The sequence below is a fragment of the Myodes glareolus genome, chromosome 10 (assembly GCF_982192425.1).
Source record: "Myodes glareolus chromosome 10, mMyoGla1.1, whole genome shotgun sequence".
Taxonomy (NCBI): Eukaryota; Metazoa; Chordata; class Mammalia; order Rodentia; family Cricetidae; genus Myodes; species Myodes glareolus.
Window position 1 is genome coordinate 53277006 of NC_142035.1, and position 20469 is coordinate 53297474.

The 20469-nt window shown below is 44.9% G+C and overlaps 1 protein-coding gene across 2 annotated transcripts in view; it reads left to right on the plus strand.

Moving 5' to 3' along the window:
• Positions 1 to 20469, plus strand: part of Fbn1 (fibrillin 1) — a 205558-nt gene that overhangs the window by 22781 nt on the left and 162308 nt on the right. For both annotated transcript variants that reach the window (XM_048459620.3, XM_085696419.2), the window contains 4 exons: positions 2274 to 2356; positions 3954 to 4052; positions 14271 to 14366; positions 17677 to 17772. In XM_048459620.3, coding sequence (XP_048315577.2) covers positions 2274 to 2356; positions 3954 to 4052; positions 14271 to 14366; positions 17677 to 17772 — 374 coding nt within the window. The remainder of the gene's footprint in view (positions 1 to 2273; positions 2357 to 3953; positions 4053 to 14270; positions 14367 to 17676; positions 17773 to 20469) is intronic.

The following is a 20469-nucleotide window of genomic DNA, read 5'->3' on the forward strand; positions in this document are numbered from 1 at the left end:
GTTTGAGGCACAATTTTGTCATGTGAGGGACCGAGTGAGACTTTGTCACTCGAAGGACTAAATGATAAGATCCATGCAGCTAAATTATTTTTTGTTCCTATAGCTTTAATTGTGTGAGTGGTTTGTCTGCATGCATGTATGTGTGCTATGTGCATGCCTGATTCCTGTGGAAGCCAGGGGAGGGTGTCTGACCCCTTGGGAATGGAATTACAGATGGTTCCAAGCCATCATGTGGGTGGTGGGAACCGAACACAGGTTCTCCGGAGGAGCAATAAGTGCTCACTTGCAGAACCTTCTCTCCAATCCCCCAGACACAATTTTTGGACACTTTTGTCTCTTCCTGAGGCAGTTGAGTAGGTGAGATGACCCCATCTGGGTGATTGTGGTGCTTTGTTCTTTCATTCTCCTTCTTACATGCAGCACTCAGATGTCCATTGTTTGATGGACATACATGCCTGCCTGCACATACACACATGCACACACACACTAGAGACAAGGCAAACGTTGTATCTTCACACTGTGTGCAGAAATAAATGAAGACCAGCGAGGCCGTACAATCATGCCTCTGTTATCTATACATACTTCGTGCTGCTGAGTATGAAGTCTAAGGTTTAGTTCTGTCAGCCCAGCTCTCCCCTCTGACCCTGACATCAGTCAGTCTGGAGTTCACATTGTATGCTGTAGATTGTTCCAGAATGTCTAGAATTATGGAAAAGCTGAAGGACAGGCGCAGACTTTACCTGAGTCCCCTGTCCTGCAAGGGGCAGAGAAGGCAGCTAGTGTTCAAGCAGACGGGCTTTGCATCAAAATCTCAGCATCCCAGCTGAGAAATATGTTTTAGCAGTGCAGTGGTGTTGAAGGTTTATCCTTGAGGGACTGTGGTATTTATACTAGAAAGCCTTGGAATGTCTTCTGCTTTGTGAAATTGACTGTAAAACATGTGACTCTTTAAAAAACAATACATTTAATCTTTTAGAATTTCATATTTTGTGTTTTTATCACACTCATCCCTTACTATTTCCTTCCAACTCCTCCCAGAATGCTCCCCACCCCCGGCAAGGTCCCTGTTCCAACTTCGTTAATTTCCTCTTCTTCCTTTTTAGTTAATAACTTACTGAGTCCAGTGATTGCTTCCCATGTGGGCATGGACGAGGGGCTGTGGCTTCCTCCTCCAGCAGCCATCATCTTTCAAAAGCTCCTCTACCGGGAGTGGGATGTCTCACGATCCCTCCCCCAACCATTCTGGAATTTTGACTGGCTTGATCTTGAGGGGGCCACCGTAGCTGCTATGAGCCAATGAGTACAGCGGCCACGCCATTTCCAGAAGACAGGCCTTCACAGCTCTCCTCCCATCTTCTGACTCTCACATTCTGTCTGTCCCCTCTTAGGATGTGCCTGGAGCCTTGGACAGGGTTTGGTATAGAGGTCCCATTTGGGTCTGAGCACTCAACGCATGAATAGTTAGCCATTGCCAGCAACTGGCATCAGTGTATAGGCTCAGAGGGCACATGCAGTGAAGGGCTGGCTTCTTTCCGGTCTCTGTTCCAGCTCGCCTTTCTGATACAGAAGTAGCCACACCTTCACCCAGCTGCCCCCAGGAGCTGTTGAAGACTGACCCTCTGGATTCTGAGTTGAGGCTTAGCTTCAAGACACGTGACAAGCTGTCTGTAAACAATAAACTCCGAGTGACGCGGCTTTCATTTCCCAGTGATTTCTGATATTGGCTGTTTCCACGTTTTTGTTAAAGAAATATTTACATGTTTTGGCCCTTATTTTTTTCTGACTAATGGTAGAGTTAGAATTCCTGTAATTTTTTTTTTTTGTTAAAGGAAGAATGTGGTAACATTTTAGAGGAAAGCTGGGCCAGAGAGGGGGAAACTATGTCGCTCTGAGAGTAGATATTTAAAACTTTGCATGTAACAGATTTTAATCTGCTCTTTCTTATCCAGAGTCGTAGGAAGTTGGTTGACACTGGGCCTGTTTACGTAGCCCCTTGGGCTTTCGCATCTGTGCACTGAGATGGCAGACACTCTCTTTGCTGTCTCAGGGTTCCCATGGCCTGATCTACTGTCTATGTGCTGGTATCAAGGACTTCCTACCATATCACTATACTAAAACGTTCCAAACGCCCTAAACTACTCAGCTTGACTGGGCCCCCCAATTTTACCATTCTCTGTTGGAGTTCACGCTTCTTAATAGCTTGGGTGTTCCTCCTCTCTCGGTTGGTTAGATCTTATATTTCAAAGTACAGAATTCTGTGTTTTTTGTTTCAGACCCAATGTCTGTGGATCACGTTATAACGCGTACTGTTGTCCTGGATGGAAGACCCTGCCTGGTGGAAATCAGTGCATTGTTCGTAAGTAAATAGATGACCTGTCATTTGCGTGTTGGTGTGACTCAGTTGCATAGCTATGCTTGCTGCTGAATACCGTTAACGTGTTTAAAGTTCAGCCTCCTGGAGCTAAGCCTTCCTACATACTCTGAATCCCCCTTGGGAAACACAGTAACTTTCCAGAGTATTGCCCTTCTTTAATCAGCGATTTCCTTTAGAACATTGCTAAATCTCCAGAATGGAGCTGTGTGGACGCTTTGATTAAAGTTGGGCCCTGTTTGCACATGCTGCTTCTGGCTGCGTAGTCTGGTGTAATCATGCTAATGGGATCTTGAACAAAAGCTTCTCATTGCCGACTTCCTCACTGTGATTTCTCCCTGCTTGGCTGCAATATGCCCTGGCCTCCCCAGACCATGGTTATTCACACCGAGGGCAAAAGCAGGTCTAAGTCTTAGACAAAGAGCGAAGGCAGGGACTCATTTTAAGGATCAAAGTTGAGTCACAACTGGCTGTGGCAGTACATACCATAATCCCAGAACTCCAGAGGCTGAGACAGAAGGATCAAGAACTTGAGGTCAGCCTGGGCTACTTAATGAGACCATGATGGTGGTATACACTTCAATCCTAGTACTTAGGAGGCAGAGAAGTTTGGGTCTCTGTAAGTTGGAGGTTAGCCTGGTCTATATAGCAAGTTCCAGGCCAACCAGGGCTATACATAGAGACCTTGTTTAAACATACACACACACACACACACACACACACACACACAAGCAAATTTGTTAAGGGGAGATGGTGGAATGTGTAGTTCTCTACAGGAGCAAACAGTTGAATCCTTCTCCCTAGTTCTTCGGAATTCCCTGTAGAATGTTTTCATCAGGCATCAATGTAAGCATGTGATTCTGTGGCAGCCCACCTAATAACAGCCTGCCATATTTATGAAATCTCTTTCCATGTTTCAATGCACATTCTACCCCATATATTATTTTAGCCTCTTGCATCACGTTTGTCTCTTACAGGGCTCTTGAGTTTGGGCAAAGATGCACACAGTGCCAGTAAGCCTAAGAAGTAGTGATAGAAACTTAATCTGCTGATAGCTCTAAGTCACCTGTCATCTAGTTGGCTCTTCAGCACACGAGCCAAGCATTTGGCCCTGGGTGACATTGACAATGTCAGCACTAAGTGATGGATTCTGGATTCTCCCCTCGGGCTGTCAGCATAATTCAGAACAGAGTAACAATTAAACGTTCACAATAAAATCAACTGCCAAGAACACTGTTATAAGATTTCTATTATTAAATTATAAACTAATATAAGAGCAGAGTTCTTATAAGAATATAAATATGTTGAACTACAAGATTTTTATTTGTTTCATTTTCTCTTCCTTAGCTGACCAGGGTTTTTGAGCTATTGAGTCCTAGTGAATGAACAGAAAGGCGGAGTTACCCGTATGGATAAGAGAGTTACTGATTTCAGACCAGATTTTCTTTACCCCAGTAGACTTGTTTTGTGAATGAATACCTGAGGGCCAGTGGACTCAGGCCCCTTCTCTGAGCACTGGGTCGCTGTGCCTGGCTGTGTGCTGGGGAACTCTGTGCTGATAGACTTCTGATTTGATTTGCAGCCATTTGCCGGCATTCCTGTGGGGATGGATTCTGCTCGAGGCCAAATATGTGCACTTGCCCGTCCGGTCAGATATCGCCTTCCTGTGGCTCCAGATCCAGTGAGTCTAACATGTCATTATAGACAATATTATTTAATGTGGTTATGCCCTATTTTCCCCTAAATTTGCTTTTCGGTTTTTTTCTTTTCCTGCAATACATTTTTTCTCCCACCAGAACATCTGCCTTCCCTACTTTGCCCAGAATTCTTGGAAAGGCGTTCCTGGATGTAGCCTCCCACTTTCCTTCTTCTCTCTGTACAGCAGCCTTGCCTACGGGGTGTAGGGAGAGCATAAAGATGGCAGTCTTCTGTGTCGGCATAGCTGCGTCCGTCTCTGCAACGCTAATGGAGACACTGGGGAAGGTGGTCACTGAAAAGACCATAGAATGGATATTTTTGGCTCCATAAAACTAGCCATTTTTGTTTGCAATAGTGATATACGAAACTGATCTGACGAGAAACTTATTCGAAGCTCACGACACTTGCCTTTCCACGAGGAAAACACAAGAGATAGTGACACACAGATATGTCGTAAGACATGGCATTTACTCTGCCTGGCCACACAAACATCCACAGTTTATGCTAGAGAGCCATTGCTCTCTGGTTTTATTGTTTCCTTTATCTTTAAGTGTGGCATCCAAAGTATTGGGATGGGGAAACGTGGAGACTGGAAGGCGCGTCCTTACTAGTTGTTTAAAATGTTCATGCCTGTATAAACAGCCTCGATATCCCAACCACTGCCAAGGCAAAACAAATATGTATTTCTATTTCCCTTGCAGTTTCTGGGGAGACAGTGCACTTCTCCTTACTGCTGTTCTGCATTTGAGGACGTTTTGGGGGGTCACTGGGGTGGAGTGAGTATAGTCTCTTGGGTCTGGTGCCAGTAGAGACTACAGGGTGTCAAGGTTCCTTTCTGCTGAGGGACCTCACGTGAAGTTGTGTAATTTATTAGCCCAGTTGCTGACTCAACTGAATTGGCTGGCCCAGCAGACCATCTTAGTGCCCACTTACCTCCCTTGGCACTCACAGGGGAGCACATGAACTTGGCTGGAAAGCTTGGTCAACATTTGTCTGTCCAGGGATGGTCCAGAGCAGAGGGAGTGGGTAGGGCATCGGGGTCAGTGGACACAGAATCCACTTTCAATCAGTGACAGATGGGGAGGGGGTTGTTGGACCAGTGCTCTGGCTACTCTGCTCCCAGTATGTGTTGGATTCCTTATGATTCCTTGTGTGCTGTCTCCTCTAATTCCTGACCAGGACTCAGCCTCAGCCCACAGTGATGCTTGCTGGCATCACTCCTAAGCAAATCACCTTTGCTGAAACTGTCCGCTTCTGCTGGAACCCAATTAAAGATGGCTTAATACTAAATAAAGCAGGCTAGATCAGGATAGCTGTCGTTCCAAGGGCTGGAACTCTCGCTCCACACACTGAGCACGACGTATTCTTACGTGATCTTAGCTTGGTGTTGCATGTACAAGCTGAGTCTACCCATCCAGGGCACCCGAGCTGGAGGGACAGAAAGACCGGTGAAGTCAATGGGAGTTTCAGGATCATACAGGGCATCCCTGCACTTGCCAGAAAGACCTGACTGCTACTGAGGGGAGACAGCCTCAGTGTTGGAAAGACCATGGTTATCAAGACAGGAACAAAGCCCTTCCCCTCTACCAGCCTCTTTTCTGATTAGTGCTAAAAATCACAGCTGAGTGTCTAGAGGGAAAATCTAATGGTCATGTGAGTGCTCGCGACTTCTCTGTGAGCAAAAGCCATGAGACACGGACAGGACTTTACCAAGACCAGCGGTAAGGTCTCTGTGGTCCCGGTCTTGAACTAGCCTTGAGATTGGAAGGAGCCTAGCAGTAAGGCCCTGGGCCAGACTTCAGCTAGAGATTTGAGTCTGGGCCCTGCACATGGTGCTTTTTCTGGAAACTTTGGATCTGTCCGTGGTGCCTGGCGATGGGCAAAGTCCCAGGGCTGTGTGTAGCACAGAGGAGTATATAGAAAAAAACAATCACTTTATCAAGGTCTTTGAGGTATATGGAGTCTTAAAAATTATTATCTTGGACTCTCTTAGAATTAACATTGTCATAAGAGCTCTAAAAAATTAAAGATGGCAATATTTAAAACAATTAAGTGTAGCTAAGGCTGGTCAAAATTCCATTCTGGCCTATTCCGCCATTTTTAGTGGAATAGGAGGGCTGTGCTCCAGAAGGGAAGGCCAGCCTGTAATCCTCATCAGTGTATGTAGATCATGTGATACCTCTCCCGCTAATGGGATAGCCTCCATCAGCGAGGCCTTTCTTCATACAGCTACCCGTATGAAAAGGGACTGGTTTTCAGTGTCTAACCACTGTCTATCTGACGTTGTGATAGGACGCTGCCATTTACAAATTTGGTTGTATTAATAACTCTACCCTGGGACACATACAGTCCACGGACCGCAAGTTAGAAAGGTCTAATTCCGATCACTTCTGCACTCCAGCCTGTGAAAAAATTCTCCTTATTATGTGATGGGCTGATGGGGTGATAGGGTGGACCTCTGATCTCTTATTGTTCTCATCTGACTGAGGAAAGGGTGGAAGGAAGCTCTTCTGGCAGGTGGTGTTTGACTCCGGTGCCCTGTGAAACCTGAACCGGGAGGCATCTTCCTACCAGTTTTAAATGACAGCCAGCAAAGTTCTCATGGGACCACAAAGGCTCAGCTTCCCTTAGACTTAGCATGGCTGTGGCCACTGGTCGCTTAGGCACAGAAGCAGCAGAAAGGTTAGCTAGACAAAGTCAGAGCCATGTTTTTTTGTTTTGATTTGTTTCTGGATTTTGATCCCAGCTCTGTTTAAGACTCTACTTAAGGTTCTGAGGTCAGGCGTGGATCCTGAGCAATTTTGCTTTTTATAAGGTCCTATAATGTTTATCGAAGGAGTTTGCTTCAATTCCCTTTAAAAATGTATATGCAGGGCTGGAGAGATGGCTCAGCTGTTAAAGGCTAGGCTCACAACCAAAAATATAAAAATGCATATGCACATGCATTTGCAAATATGTATTAACTTTCAATAAGAACTAGGATAAAGAAGTGTTTCAGGGAGCTGCAGAGATGGTTCAGTGGTTAAGAGCACTTGTTGCTCTTGCAGAGGACTGGGGTTCAGCTCCCAACATCCATAATGATAACTCACAACAGCTCGAGGGGATCCGACATCCCTTCTGGTTTCCATGGTGCAGTCAAAATGCCCACACACATAAAAAATAAATAAACAAGCAAAGAAATAGGCAAACAAATTCTTCAGAGAGCTGGCGAGATGGGCCTCTCCAGTGGCTAGGAGCTCTGGCTGTTCTTGTCGAGGGCCAGAGTTGAGTTCTTTTCCCAGCACACTCACCAGGTGACCCACAACTGTCTGTCACTCCAGCTCCAGGTGAGCCAACACTTTCTTCTGGGCTACTCTGGCAGACACACACACACACACACACACACACACACACACACACACACACACACACGTGCGCGCACATAAATAAAAATTAAACAAATATTTTATCTTAAAAAAAAGAAAAATACTTCAGGCTTCCATAACTAAATAGTGTGGAACTTCATTTTATGCCTTTAGAAACTGAGAATTGCAAATCAGAATTGCCCTAGAAGATTTCTCATCTGATAAGGGCGTATTTGTCCTTAGTTGTAGCCCTCTTTAATGTGTTCATATGACAATGGGGTAAGCAGGCTCCTGGCCCTCTTCTGAAGGACCTGTCTCAATTTTGTTTCCCACTGTTATAATAAAAATACCCGAGAGAAAGGATTTCTCTGGCTCACAGTCTCAGGTTACAGTCTGTCATGCAGGGGGGGTCAAGGCGACTGGAGCGATTTGTCACGTCCCATCCACAGTCAAGAGCAGAGAGCAATGATCTAATGCACGCATGCCTGTGCTTTCCCTACTTTCTCCATCCTTATTTGGTCCTGAATCCTAGCAAGGGAATGGTGCCACCCACAGTGGACAGCTACTTTCCTGGTGAAGGACTCCTACATTTTTTCAACAGCTAGGGTTTGGAGTGTGTGTGTGTGTGTGTGTGTGTGTGTGGTGTGTGTGTGTGCATGTGTGTGTGTATGTGTGCGTGCACCGAAGGAAGCCGTTTTTGTGTTGTGTAACTGCTGCAGCTTTAGCTTTTTAAGAACTGTCAAACTATTTTTGGACAATTGCTCAGTTTTATTTCCTTTAATTTTTTTGAGATTATAATGCAATTACATCATTTTCCCTTCCCTCCCTCCATCCAAGTCCTTCCATAAACTCCTTCTTGCTCACCTCCAAGTTCACGGCCCAATTTTTCATTAGTCGGTATTACACACATGTACATAAATACATATATTTCCCTAAATACATAAATGCAACCTGCTCAGTCTGGATAACGTCACTCGTGTGTATGTTTTTAGGGCCGAGCATTTGGTACTGGATAGCCAGTTGGTGCGAGTTGCAGTTTTCCGTTCTCCCCACCATGTACTAATGACCTAGGTTCTGTGTCCTTCCCAGCTCGCAACATTGTTTCCGTGCTTAATTCCAGCTATTCTGATTAGTGTCAGGTTTGTAGTGCTATCTCTTTGTGGTTTTAATTTGCATTTCCCTGAAGGCTAATGGTGTTGAGGACCATTTCATATGTTCAGTTATTGATCACCCTCTCACCTGCTGATTTTTCTTTTGTACGTCTTTGCCAGTGACATGCTTTCACTTGTGTCCAGATGCTCTTACATTGCTTGTAACTGTTTTAAAGATTAGAACAGTTTAATTAAACAATTAATTTTAATTTAAAAAAGATTAGAACAATTAAAGATTGTGTGTGCCAAAATTCTAGCTCTGTCAGACGTGTGATTGGCAGACATTTTCCTTGCAAGCCATTCTCCAGAGTTTGCTTGCCCATCGTCAGGGGTGGATTGGCTCGTCCATAAAGCACGTTTTCAAAGCTAGCGAACTCTAACTTATCAGCCTTCCCTTTCTTTGCCCTTTTATGCTTTTTTGTGTCCAATCCATGAAGGCTTTGCCTATCCCTAGATCACAGAGTTGTTCTCTAACTCGTTTCTAAACGTTTATAGTTTTACACCTACCTCTGTGATTTCAGTGGAGGTGCGTTTTGTGTGAAGTGTGAGGCTGAGGTTAGATTTCGTTTTGCTGTGGCTCAGACTTTATGGAAATACCTTATCACAGATGTCACTCAACCTGACATTTCCTGGACCCTTTCTAGCCCAGGTAACTTTTATACTCTGGTCCTGTTCTAAATTGTGTGTGTCTGTAGACACCCATGGATATTTATGCACCTAAGGGAATTATCAGTCCACATTAAAACTCTTCTTGTCTTGCAGTGACTCAGGCCACCGCAGTGGATTGTTGTCTCAGGTGTAGAGTTGTAGAGTGCAGAGACTAGTCTGTCTCGCTCACCCTTCCTTCCTTCCTTCCTTCCTTCCTTCCTTCCTTCCTTCCTTCCTTCCTCCCTCCCTCCCTCCCTCCCTCCCTCCCTCCCTTTCTTCCTTCTTTCTCTCCCTTCCCCCTTCATCCCTCCCTCCCTCCCTCCTTTCTTTCTTTACATTTCCAATATTTTTTAAGATTTATTTTTTATTTATGTGTATTTGGATCTGTATGAGTGTATGCCACAGTGTGTGGATACCGTCAGAGATCAGAAGAAGGCAGTGGATCTACTGGAGCTGGACTTCCAGGTAGTTGGGAGCTGCCTGACACAGATGCTGGCAACCAAACTCAGGTTCTTTGGAGCAGCAAGTACTCATAATATCTGAGCTGTCAGACTAACCCAGTGTTTCTCAACCTGTAATTTGTGACCCCTTTGGGGGTTAAATGATCCTTTAACAGGGGTCACCTATCAGATACCCTGCAAATCAAATATTTACATTATAATTTGTAACAATAGCACAATTATAGTTATAAAATAGCAAGGAAATAATTTTATGATGTGTGTGGGGGGTCACCACAACATGAGAAACTGTATTTGTATTAAAGGATTACAGCAATAGAGAGGTTGAGAACCACGGATCTAACCCACATTTTATTATTTTTATTTTATTTTTTATTGAGTTATATATTTTTCTCTGCTCCCCTCCCTTCCTCTCCCCTCCCCTTCTACCCTTTCGCATGGTCCTCATGCTCCATATTTACTCAGGAGATCTTGTCTTTTTCTACTTCCCATGTAGATTAGGTCCACGTATGTCTCTCTTAGGGTCATCTTTGTTGGTTGTCTAGGTTCTCTGGGACTGTGAATTGCAGGCTGTTTTTCTTTTGCTTTATGACATTTGCCTGTTTGTGCCTTGCCTAGTGATGAAATTAGAGCACACATTCAGTCTACAGTTGCTGGTTTGGAATTTGCCCTGAGTGCTCTCTCTGCTGGCTGAGTCTGCCTAGCCATGATGGCTGGTCTTCAGAGCCTAGTACATTCCGGAAGGAGTCATTGCTGAGATGCTGAGCCAAATGTCAGTCGGGCTTCTCTTCCGTTTTGTGGTGCGTGCGTCCGTTCCTTTCGCGGTAGTCACTGTGCTAGGCTTGTGCTGCGCTTTCTGAAGAACGGCTCTTGTATTCTCCTTGCCACCTTCTCACTGGACAACGATCAGTCGGGATTTGTTGAATGACAGGATGGGCTGACTGGTTCTAAAATGAATACAAAATCTGTTTGTGGATACAGGTAAATGTTGACAGTTTCTGTTAGTTCTAGGATATGGATCCTGGTGTGAAAAGATCTGAGACCACCTGGCCATCTTTAGTGGGACTTTCTCACTGGGGATCTGACTTACCGGACAGCCTCAGCTTCCCTAAGAAAGCTTAGATTCTCCTATTATTCTGTTTCTGGTAAAACCTCAATGCAGGCTGAGTTTAGGCATGTGTCCTGACACGGGGGCATTTAACACATGTAGTGAAGGATACTTGCATCCTATAGGTGCAATAGAACTCTGCTTTTCAGTTGTGTTTTTTGTTTTTTGTTTATTTTGTTTCCAGTGGACAGACTCTTGTCTGCTAATTACGAAACATCTGGAATTCCTGTTTAAATCAGAGAGTAAATTTAGACTAGGCACCACTGGTAGGATTCAGTCCAAATGAAAACCTGTCTGTGGGTCTGAGTTCTCTGAACTGTTTCCAGCTTGGGTGGCAAAGGTAAAGCCAAGTATCTAGCTCTTTATTATTATTTTCTCACAGAAATGCTGGGTTTGTGCCAACCTTTCCAAATAACTTTGGAGGCAAAGTATCAGTCTGTATGTTATCGAAATTTATTGTGTAGCCCAGGCTGGCCTTGAACTCATGCAGATACTCCAGCCTCAGCCTCAAGTGCTGTGGTGTTTGGGAAATAAGCCGCTATGCCACTCCCAAGGGGATGTCTTTTATTTAGGCTCTAGGACCTATCCACAGTATAGCAGTGACGGCAGCCTCCGTTCTGCTAATGTCCTTGCTTGTACACTGCACCCGAGGACTCACAGCTCAGGGGACTGTGTGACCACTGCAATCACAGTGACTTCTGGCCTTCCCAGTCTCCTAGGGTGGTTTTGTTTTTTAAAGGAGAAATAATATTTTTAACCTGGGAAAGTTTCAACTGGAAAGAGGGGGTTTAAAGAAACGAAAGCCATATCAAGGGAGGCTTTTGATCTGTCACATTTCAGTGTACACATAATCACTCTTCCTGAACAGGAGAAGTCGTCTGATTTGCAGTTTGACCGAGTAACTGGGAAGCCACCGTGCAAGCCCCTGGTAGTTCTTTTCTTTTCTGTTTGAAATCTCCAAGTGACTAAGTGGCTTTGTTGCTCATGTGGGAATGGAAATCAGGTCTTGGCACGAACCACTTTAATTGAAATCAGTTTGTGCACCAAGTTTGCTCTAAGGGTGACGTCATTTCCTGCCTTTTCCCAATCCTCACTGTTTTTCTAAGATAGGATGGAACTAAGCATAGCCCCAAGTTTTAAAGCAATTGTGCACCATTTCCTGACCCACTTAGTGTAGTATCCAAAGTTTTTGCCACAGTTTTTCCTTTGTGTACTTGTAGATTGCTTTAGAGTTAAAAGCATTCGGCTGCGAGGTTTTAATGGAGCCTCAAATAGTCACTGGTGAGATTGGTTTGCCCGATGTCCGTAGCAGTGCTTCAATGAAGAGCTATTAGCTTTTGTAAATACAAAAATAAAATATTTGAATAATTATGTACTTAGAGCTGTGTAAGCACCTAGGACACATAGGGCTGCTTCTTAGCCCCAACTGCAAGTGCAGCTTCCGTTGCCGTTATTTGGTAGCAAGAGCCTAACAAGTGCTGCTCTGGGCACGTTGAGGGGCGTGATTCATAGTCACGGCACTTCCTACTCTCAAGAAAAATGAATCAGGGAAAGGATAAACAAGGAAAGTACACACAGAAAGAGACACACACGCACACGCTCATGCACGCACACACATACATGCACGTACACACGCATGCACACACAATGCACGCACATGCATGCATACACGCACATATAGGTGCACGCTTGCACGCATGCATGCACGCACGCACGCACACACACACATGTCCTCGCAGCAGAGGACTTCACCTTCACCATCTCTCATCTGGTCTGGAGGAGAGAATAGACGCCTAAGAGAGCAAGGGAGTGGAGAAACATTTAAAGGATCTTGGAGACAAGAGAGACTTGATGAGACCTTCAGTTTTGGCTCTAAGAATTAGGAACAGAGAAGCAGAAGGTTAGGGGGGGTTCCACAAAGACACCAGGTCACCGTGCCTGGCGTTTTTTGTGATTCATAATAGACATTCAGACATGTTAGCCGGGTGATCAGTTCATGTGTCAGGAGAGTGTGTTCCAGGAGCTCTGAAGGGTGCTGGGGTCCTGCTGAAGAGGCCATGAGTGCTGAGAGGCAGGAAGGAATCTTTTGGCTCAGGAGAAATGGAGCCTTCCATGATATTCTAGAAAGAGCAAATAGTCTTGAAAAGGAGATCCCTTTCAACTTGACTTCTTCTCTTTGTGCCTAAGAGATGCAGTAAGAACAGGAGTTTGAATTTTCGATTTCCTGCTGTCAGGCTAGACTGACCTCAGAGTATTAGTGGTCGGATAGACAAATGGCCTCGTCCTCCCTGTGGTCAAGTAGCCACTTCCCAGACTGCTCTGAGGACTGCTCACTTATGAGGCTTTCTGCAGGGAGGACTCTGCTGTATTCTGGGGAGAAGGTCTGGCCTGCACATTCCAGGAAGACTGCCGGAGAGTGAGCACAGCCCTTGGTTCCAGCTTCTGCACAGATAAAAAGTCTTCTGTTCTCCACTGAGTCCTTTCCCCTGGGAATTGACTCCCTCACATAGGGCAGGTCAGAGTAAGCCAAACCTCTGGGGCCTAACCATGGTCTTCTATGTAGAGGTGAGTCAACAGGACTCACGATTTCCTTAGCCAAGCCTCACCTTCTCTAGGTAGGGTAGTTAATAATTGCTTCTAGAGAGGAGGGACCAGCTGGACCTTTGGAAAGTGCTATCAGTCCGCCCAAATTCCTGAAACAGAAAATGCCTGCATGCTAGAGGAGTGAGCGTATCCTGCCTGCGACTAGTATCCTCTCTCATAGGAGGGTGTACCAGCCATTTTTAAGACTCCACTTCTTCAAGTGTGTCACTGTCTCAGCTCTCAGGGTGTCCGTCCATAGTCTAAGGCTTGGGAATGCACACTTTCTGTAGGTGAGAATGTGGCACAGAATGAATTTGAACTATCAATTTTCTTTAGAATAAGATTGCAGTTTAAATGAGTGGCCCTTTCCAAGTTCAATGCAATGAGCACCCCCAATCTCTCTCTACCCATCTAGTTAATGCTTCCAGCAGGTCCTTTTCATTCTACCACCCAAATGGGGCAAAAATCGGTGGAATTTGTTATCTGACTGTCTCCATGGCCAGATGCTTTGGACTCTGAATCTTTTCATACAAATCACTGCCACCTTAACTTTGTCACGTGTCATAACTTGGGCACTCCTTTCTTATTGGTGTAAGTTACAGAGTTGTCATTGAGCTGTAAGTTCTCCGAATTAGGGAAGTCATTTATCCCCATTAAAACCAATACTAAGAAAAATTAAATTGCACTGTAAAAGGTTTTCTACATGACATAATGAGCCCTGATAATTAGGACCCTTTGGCTATCTGCATTATATATATATATATATATATATATATATATATATATATATATATAAATATTCAATGAATTATTTTATTTTCTTGTTAAATAACTATAAATCATCTCTAGTGAAATGTTGCCATCAATGCACTCACATTGCTAAACGAAATCATTCTTTTTTTCTTCAAGTCCAACACTGTAACATCCGCTGCATGAATGGAGGTAGCTGCAGCGATGACCACTGTCTGTGCCAGAAGGGATACATCGGCACGCACTGTGGACAGCGTAAGTACGCCCTGTGGTGGATGCTGGTCCTGTGCAGACCTGGGGGATTGCGAGACAGGTGCTGGGGGTTTTCCGTGATGGACGGGACACCACATCTTCGTAGCTGTCTAGGGACCCTCACAGACGAACAGATCACCCCAAACAGTGCCAGAGTTCCACCCTGGATGTCCATAGGAAGTTGTTTGCTTTGCTGTCTTTTCGTTTGCCTTGACCTCCTGCCTGGCCTCCAGTCTTAGCCTTAAGCAGGTACAGATTCCTTCTTTTTAAGAAAAGTATTTGCCAGTTATTTAATTCACAAACCACACACTCCACCTTTTCAAATTGTAGGGCTCCAGAATGTCAGCTTCTCTACCAGTGCAGCCATCACCATCAGCCAATTTCAGAGCATTTGCATCTCTCCAAAAAGAAATCCCAGCATTAGCTCCAAGCACCCACCTCTTGGTTTTCTGACTGTCCTCTACTTGTGTTTTCACGAAACGTCTCAAAAATATTTCAAAACAAACCTCATCCTTTTTTCCCAAACACTTCCTTTGCATTGGTTAGTGATGCCTGCCTCTCTTTAGCTCCCCAAGACAGATCCCGGCTCCATTGTGGTTACTATGTGTGTCCAGTTTGCCAGACACCATTGACACTAGGAGGACCATCAGTCACGCCTGCGCCCTCCCAGCCCCTGCACATGGCATAGGATGCGAGCTCGTCTCACGAGCGTTTTCATTACTCTGGGATGAACCACTCACCCTGTAGAAAGTCTGGGGAAGTTCAACGATAACGACAATAAAACAATCTATAATTATGTGATCCAAATACTCCCTTCTAGGCCCAACAACATCTTTTATACTAAATATTTTTATTATCAATGCTTTCATGTCATTGATTCCTCCCTGGTTGTGTTGAGCTCCATTCTATACATGTTTACATAATAAAATGGTAATTTTGCATGTTGCTTGGAGCCTTGCCATTGTATGTATGTTTCCTATGATGGGAAATGGTCCTATAAATACACCAACATTCATATAATGGCTAGTGATTACACCACTCTGCCGTGTGGTAAGAACATTGGGTTTTGTGTAGCAGAAGGAATCAAGGCAGCTCAGGTGACTCTTGGGTCCTGTCCCGAGGGATGCGTAGGGTTCAACCATCAGGTGATGGGTCGTAGGTCTTTTAAGTAAACAGCCCAGTGTGTGTTGAAGCCCTGGATCAGGACATACCATGGGGCATGGATTAGAGCAGGGTTTTGTTAATGCTAGAGATGACCTGTGGAGACAGGTGTTGAGAGGGAAAAGGTCAGACACGAAGCCATGGGCCATGTTTTTTTTATAGGTTTATTGTTCCTTACAAGTTAGACATAAAAAAGTAATGGGAACACAAAACAACAGTGAGCTATACCTACTGAGTTACTAACTCTACCTTACTATGTGCCAGGTACATTTTAAAGCTACATTCTTGGGGCTGGTTCAGTGATGCTTCCGGGAAAGGCGTTTGCCACCAGATCTAGTGTCCTGGGTTCAGTGCCCACTTGATGGAAAGAAGGAACCAACTTCCTCACGCCGTTCTCTGACCTCTCCACACGTGTGTTGTGGTGTGTGAGCACCTGCTCACTCTCTTACTTAGTCAGTCAGTCGATAAAATGTAACAAAAAACTCAACCTGTACGGATTTAATATAGCAACTGTTTGAGTTGGAAGCTCTCCATATTACCTCTAATGACTCGGAAGTCAGGGCTCAATTATGTCAGCGATTTCTCTGACGATCCGCAGGCAGTAACGAGCAGGGTTGGGATTGGAGCCCCAGTGGCCTCACACCACAGTCTGTGTGTTTAACGCTACGAAATACCAGCTTTATCCACTTCACCGGACAAGGACTTACATCATTCTGAATGGGGAAAAAATGGAAAGCAGGAAGGACTGTCAGGCTCTGACTGCAGAAGGAAAGGTGGGCATGACGTCCCTGGTCTTTGGAAGGAGTGAGGAGATCAGCCAGGCGTATCTCCCTGATGGACTTGAGCCCAGAATGGATAGATGCCAATGAATGCAACCTGGAAAACCTTCCTTAAATTTCAGCTTCCTCATCTGTAAGATGAGAGAGTTGGCCTAAGCTCCTTCCCATTTTGTTCTCTCCTTCAACCTGTCTCTTCTGCTCTGACTATGCGTTGAGAGGCAAAGGAGAGTGCTAGACACCCAGAACCTTCTCTACTTTTATGGTGATGAAGGGACTTGGGTCTCAGTTTCTGGCACTATGCAGTGTGTATGTTCAGGGCTTCTGGGGCAGAGCAGATGCTAAGATATGACGAGATGGACAAGGGACTTATTAGGTCCCAAAAGCAAAACAAAACCCGGTGGAGAATGACAGGGAGAGGAAGGAGGAATATGAAGGGACCGATTTTAGATTACTACACTGGAACTCAAGGCAGGAACTCAAGGCAGGAACTGGAGGCAAAAACTGAAGCAGAGCCTATGCAGGAGCACTGCTTACTGGCTTCCTCTCTATGGCTTGTCCAGTCTGCTTTCTTATAGCAACCAGAACCACCTGTCCAGCGATGGCACTGCCCACAGTGAGCTGGGTGCTCCCACATCAGTCCTGAATCAAGAAAATTCCCTGTAGACTTGCCGATAGGTAGTCTGTTGACGGTATTCTTCTAAATTAAGGCTCCTCTTCCCATATAACTCTAGTTTGTGTCAAATTGACACAAGCTAACCAGCACAAGGAAGTATCCACAGCTGGCGAAGATGCTTATGATGAGGTCATACATGTAGGAGCTAGAGGAAATGGCGCAGGGAGGACCACGCCAGTACTTAAACTCTCCTTTCTTATTGGAGGGGGGACAAGTACCATGCTCCTATACAAGTTTTTCAGGACTTGGCCCCACCAGTAGAGTCTTAGATCTTGTTGCAACACTCAGGTGGATTATAATTATCGTGTTGAAATGGCTGAATCTCAGCATTAACTCTTGGTCACTCGCAGTTCATGCTGCCCTCAGCAGGGGCGTTATTGCTCCTCAGAGAAGCCCTCTCAAAATTAAACATTAATCGTGAACAAGGGTCCACTTGCTCACATGCAGTTTGCATCCGGTGAAGCCAGTTAGAAACCTCCACTGTAGATGCAGAACTGAAAGCCTTTCTCAGGGGTGCCCGAGATGAGACAATAAGAATAACCCAGGTACAGAGTCACCGTTTGGGAGCTTCCTCTGAGGATCTGCAACTGGGGATGTCTGTTCAAAGCAAGCACCAGGTCGTCGTCCACACCATGTTTGTCCCTCTTTCTGGGGGGTCCACACACGCGGTGTTGTAAGACTTTGTCTCCTTGTCTTGCAGCTGTCTGTGAAAGTGGCTGTCTCAACGGAGGGAGGTGTGTGGCCCCAAATCGGTGTGCATGCACATACGGCTTTACTGGACCCCAGTGTGAAAGAGGTAAAGTGATTTTGAGTGATTTTTGTGAAGACATTCTGGTGACTAGTCTGCTACTGGCTGATACTGGTATGCAGTGTGGAACTACCTCCTGAAGGTGGCTGGCTGAGGGTTAAGACTCCTGAATTGTCACTGAGGACGTCTCCAGGAGGCCAAGACAGTGGCTCTGAGTTTGCATGCCACCCAGCAGTTCTCGGTATCAGGATATGGTATTCCACTGCGAGTTTGTGCATAGGAAGGTGGGCACTGAGATACAAAGAGGACAATTTCCCAAAAAGGTAAAATATTGACTTACACGATCCAGGTAAATTGGAGATATGCTTCCCCTCAAGCACGCACATAGATAGGGAAACATTTAGAGTGAAAATCACAAAGACCAAAACTCAGAGATGTCCGGGGAGGGCCTCAAGGTCAACAAGTATCAATAAACTTTTATTTGAATCTGGATTTTCTGTTTTCAAATTTAATGTTGCTGATGCTATGAATTAAAAGAAAATTTCTGCCGGCTTGCGCTATTCTTAGTGGACACTGGCTTTGTTAATATTTTGTCTCTACAAATTTTTAAAAATTGTTAATAATTTTATCTCTACAATTTAAAAAAATTGTCTGTTCATGTGTTATATATTGTATGTACACATATGTGCACACCCATGTTACACATGTGGAGACCAGAAGATGCTATTGGTGTCTCCCTCTCTCCTTTTCCTTCTCTCCACCTTATGTAATGGAGTTTGGATCTCTCCTTGAGCACAAAGCTCGCCATTTTGGCTAGACTGACTGGTCAGTGAGTCCCCAAGATCTGCCTCTCTCTTCCCTGTGATGCTGGGGTCACAGGCAAGCTCAACCACATGCTCACCTTTTATATGGTGGCTGGAGATTTGAACTCAGCGATTCTTGCTTACGTGACAAATGCTCTTACCCCTAACCCCATTCTTGGTTTTTTAGTGAAGGTTAAAACCTTGTGCCATATTAAACCACAACTGAAAATTCCTCAGGTGCCGGGCATGGTAACCATAAAGCCAGTTCTCTAACCACAGCACTTAGGAGGCAGAGGTAGGTTGATCTGTGTGAATCTGAGGTCAGAGTGGTCTACATAAAAGTTTCAGTCAGTGCTATATAGAAAAATCCTGTCCCCCTGAAAAACAAAAACAAAACTCCTCAGAACTTTTCAAAATTATAATGATTTCCTTCCTCCAAAGTTGTATAAAGATCTTATTCTGAGATGGGAAGCAGAGATTAAGTGTTGTGCGGTTGTGTGCCTCTTAAACCGTGCCGCTGAGAGGAACAAAGAGCCCTGTGGTGTGTGAGAAGTTCTTTATTCTCTTCAACTTGTCCATGATGACCTAAATTCAGTTATTTTCTAACAAACTGATGGTATGTTTTGACAAGCGATTCTAGGCCAGCTTCTGTGATTGCTGGATAATTGTGTAGGATTTCTTCAGGCCACCCAGAGAATTGCTGTGCCATGTGCAATTGGCACCACCACTGCGCTGCATCTTGGCATCCTTTGGGAGTCTTTGTTTAAATGGCTTCCCCTTGTAACTTGCCCTTGTACATCATTGCCCTGGAGCTAATACACATCCAGCGGCATTCTTAGAGGACACTCTGCAATAGGTAGTGGCCTTCCGCGGCCCGACTGTTTGCTCGTGAGGATGCTGTAGGTTAAAGCTGTTGATATGTGGTGTGGTGGCAGTGAAGCGAACTCTTTAAACACCGCTCCTGAGTTTTATTTGTTTTGGAGAACTAATTGATAAAATAAACATTCTTTGAACAAAGTGGTCAGTAGTTGACCGCAAAGAATAATTGGCTCCTGTAGTGGGAGGTGCTGATGCTGGCAGCCTGAAGGAAGGCGGGCTGCCGATCCATGCCCGTTACAACGTCAAAGATTTGATATTTGCCGAAGATGAAGAAGTGGCATTGATATATGAAGTTACTAAATTCCTAATCAAAACGGTATATTTTTATGTAGAGTCTCCAAGTTTGTTGAAGTAGCCTTCATTTAGATGTGGAAGGATCTGGTCACAGAGTAGAAGTGACTGTGGCAGCATTCCAGACACTGGTGGACGTGGAGGTAGGGAGGAGAAGTGGGCTTCCCCTAGCTATCAGCCACCTTTGTTCTCCTGGGAACACAGCACTGACCTTCAGTGAGGGAAGGGGGAATGGACCCCCTTTCTCTTGTCACAGGGGAAGAAAGGGTGCCTTTTTGATTGCAGAATGTGTTTTTATTTACAGACTCTCTACTATCTTATGCTTTTTTGAAAGTGATGATTTTAAAGAACGGGGTCCTATGTTCTTTTGCCAATTCTGTGTTTGTGATTTCATGACCGGTAGGTGAATGTCCATGTTGAAGGAGGGGCGACTTCTCTTGGTGAGTTAGAGTTAAAACACTTAGGTTAGTTTGTGTCAAGTTTTTATTGAGATGAGGCATTTTGTGTTTGGAAATAAACTTCTGGGAACCTTTTATTCCCAGAATAAAAGGTATTCCCAGAATAAAAGCTATGTTCTCTCTCTCTCTCTCTCTCTCTCTCTCTCTCTCTCTCTCTCTCCCTCTCTCTCTCTCTCTCGCTCTCTCCCTGCCCCTCATACACCTAATAATGGCACTTACTAAATCATAATGAAACTACAGATTGATTTTTCCTCCATTGGAGTGCAGCCTCAGGAGCAACTATGGGTTCAATATCCTTAGTGCGCCATGCGCAC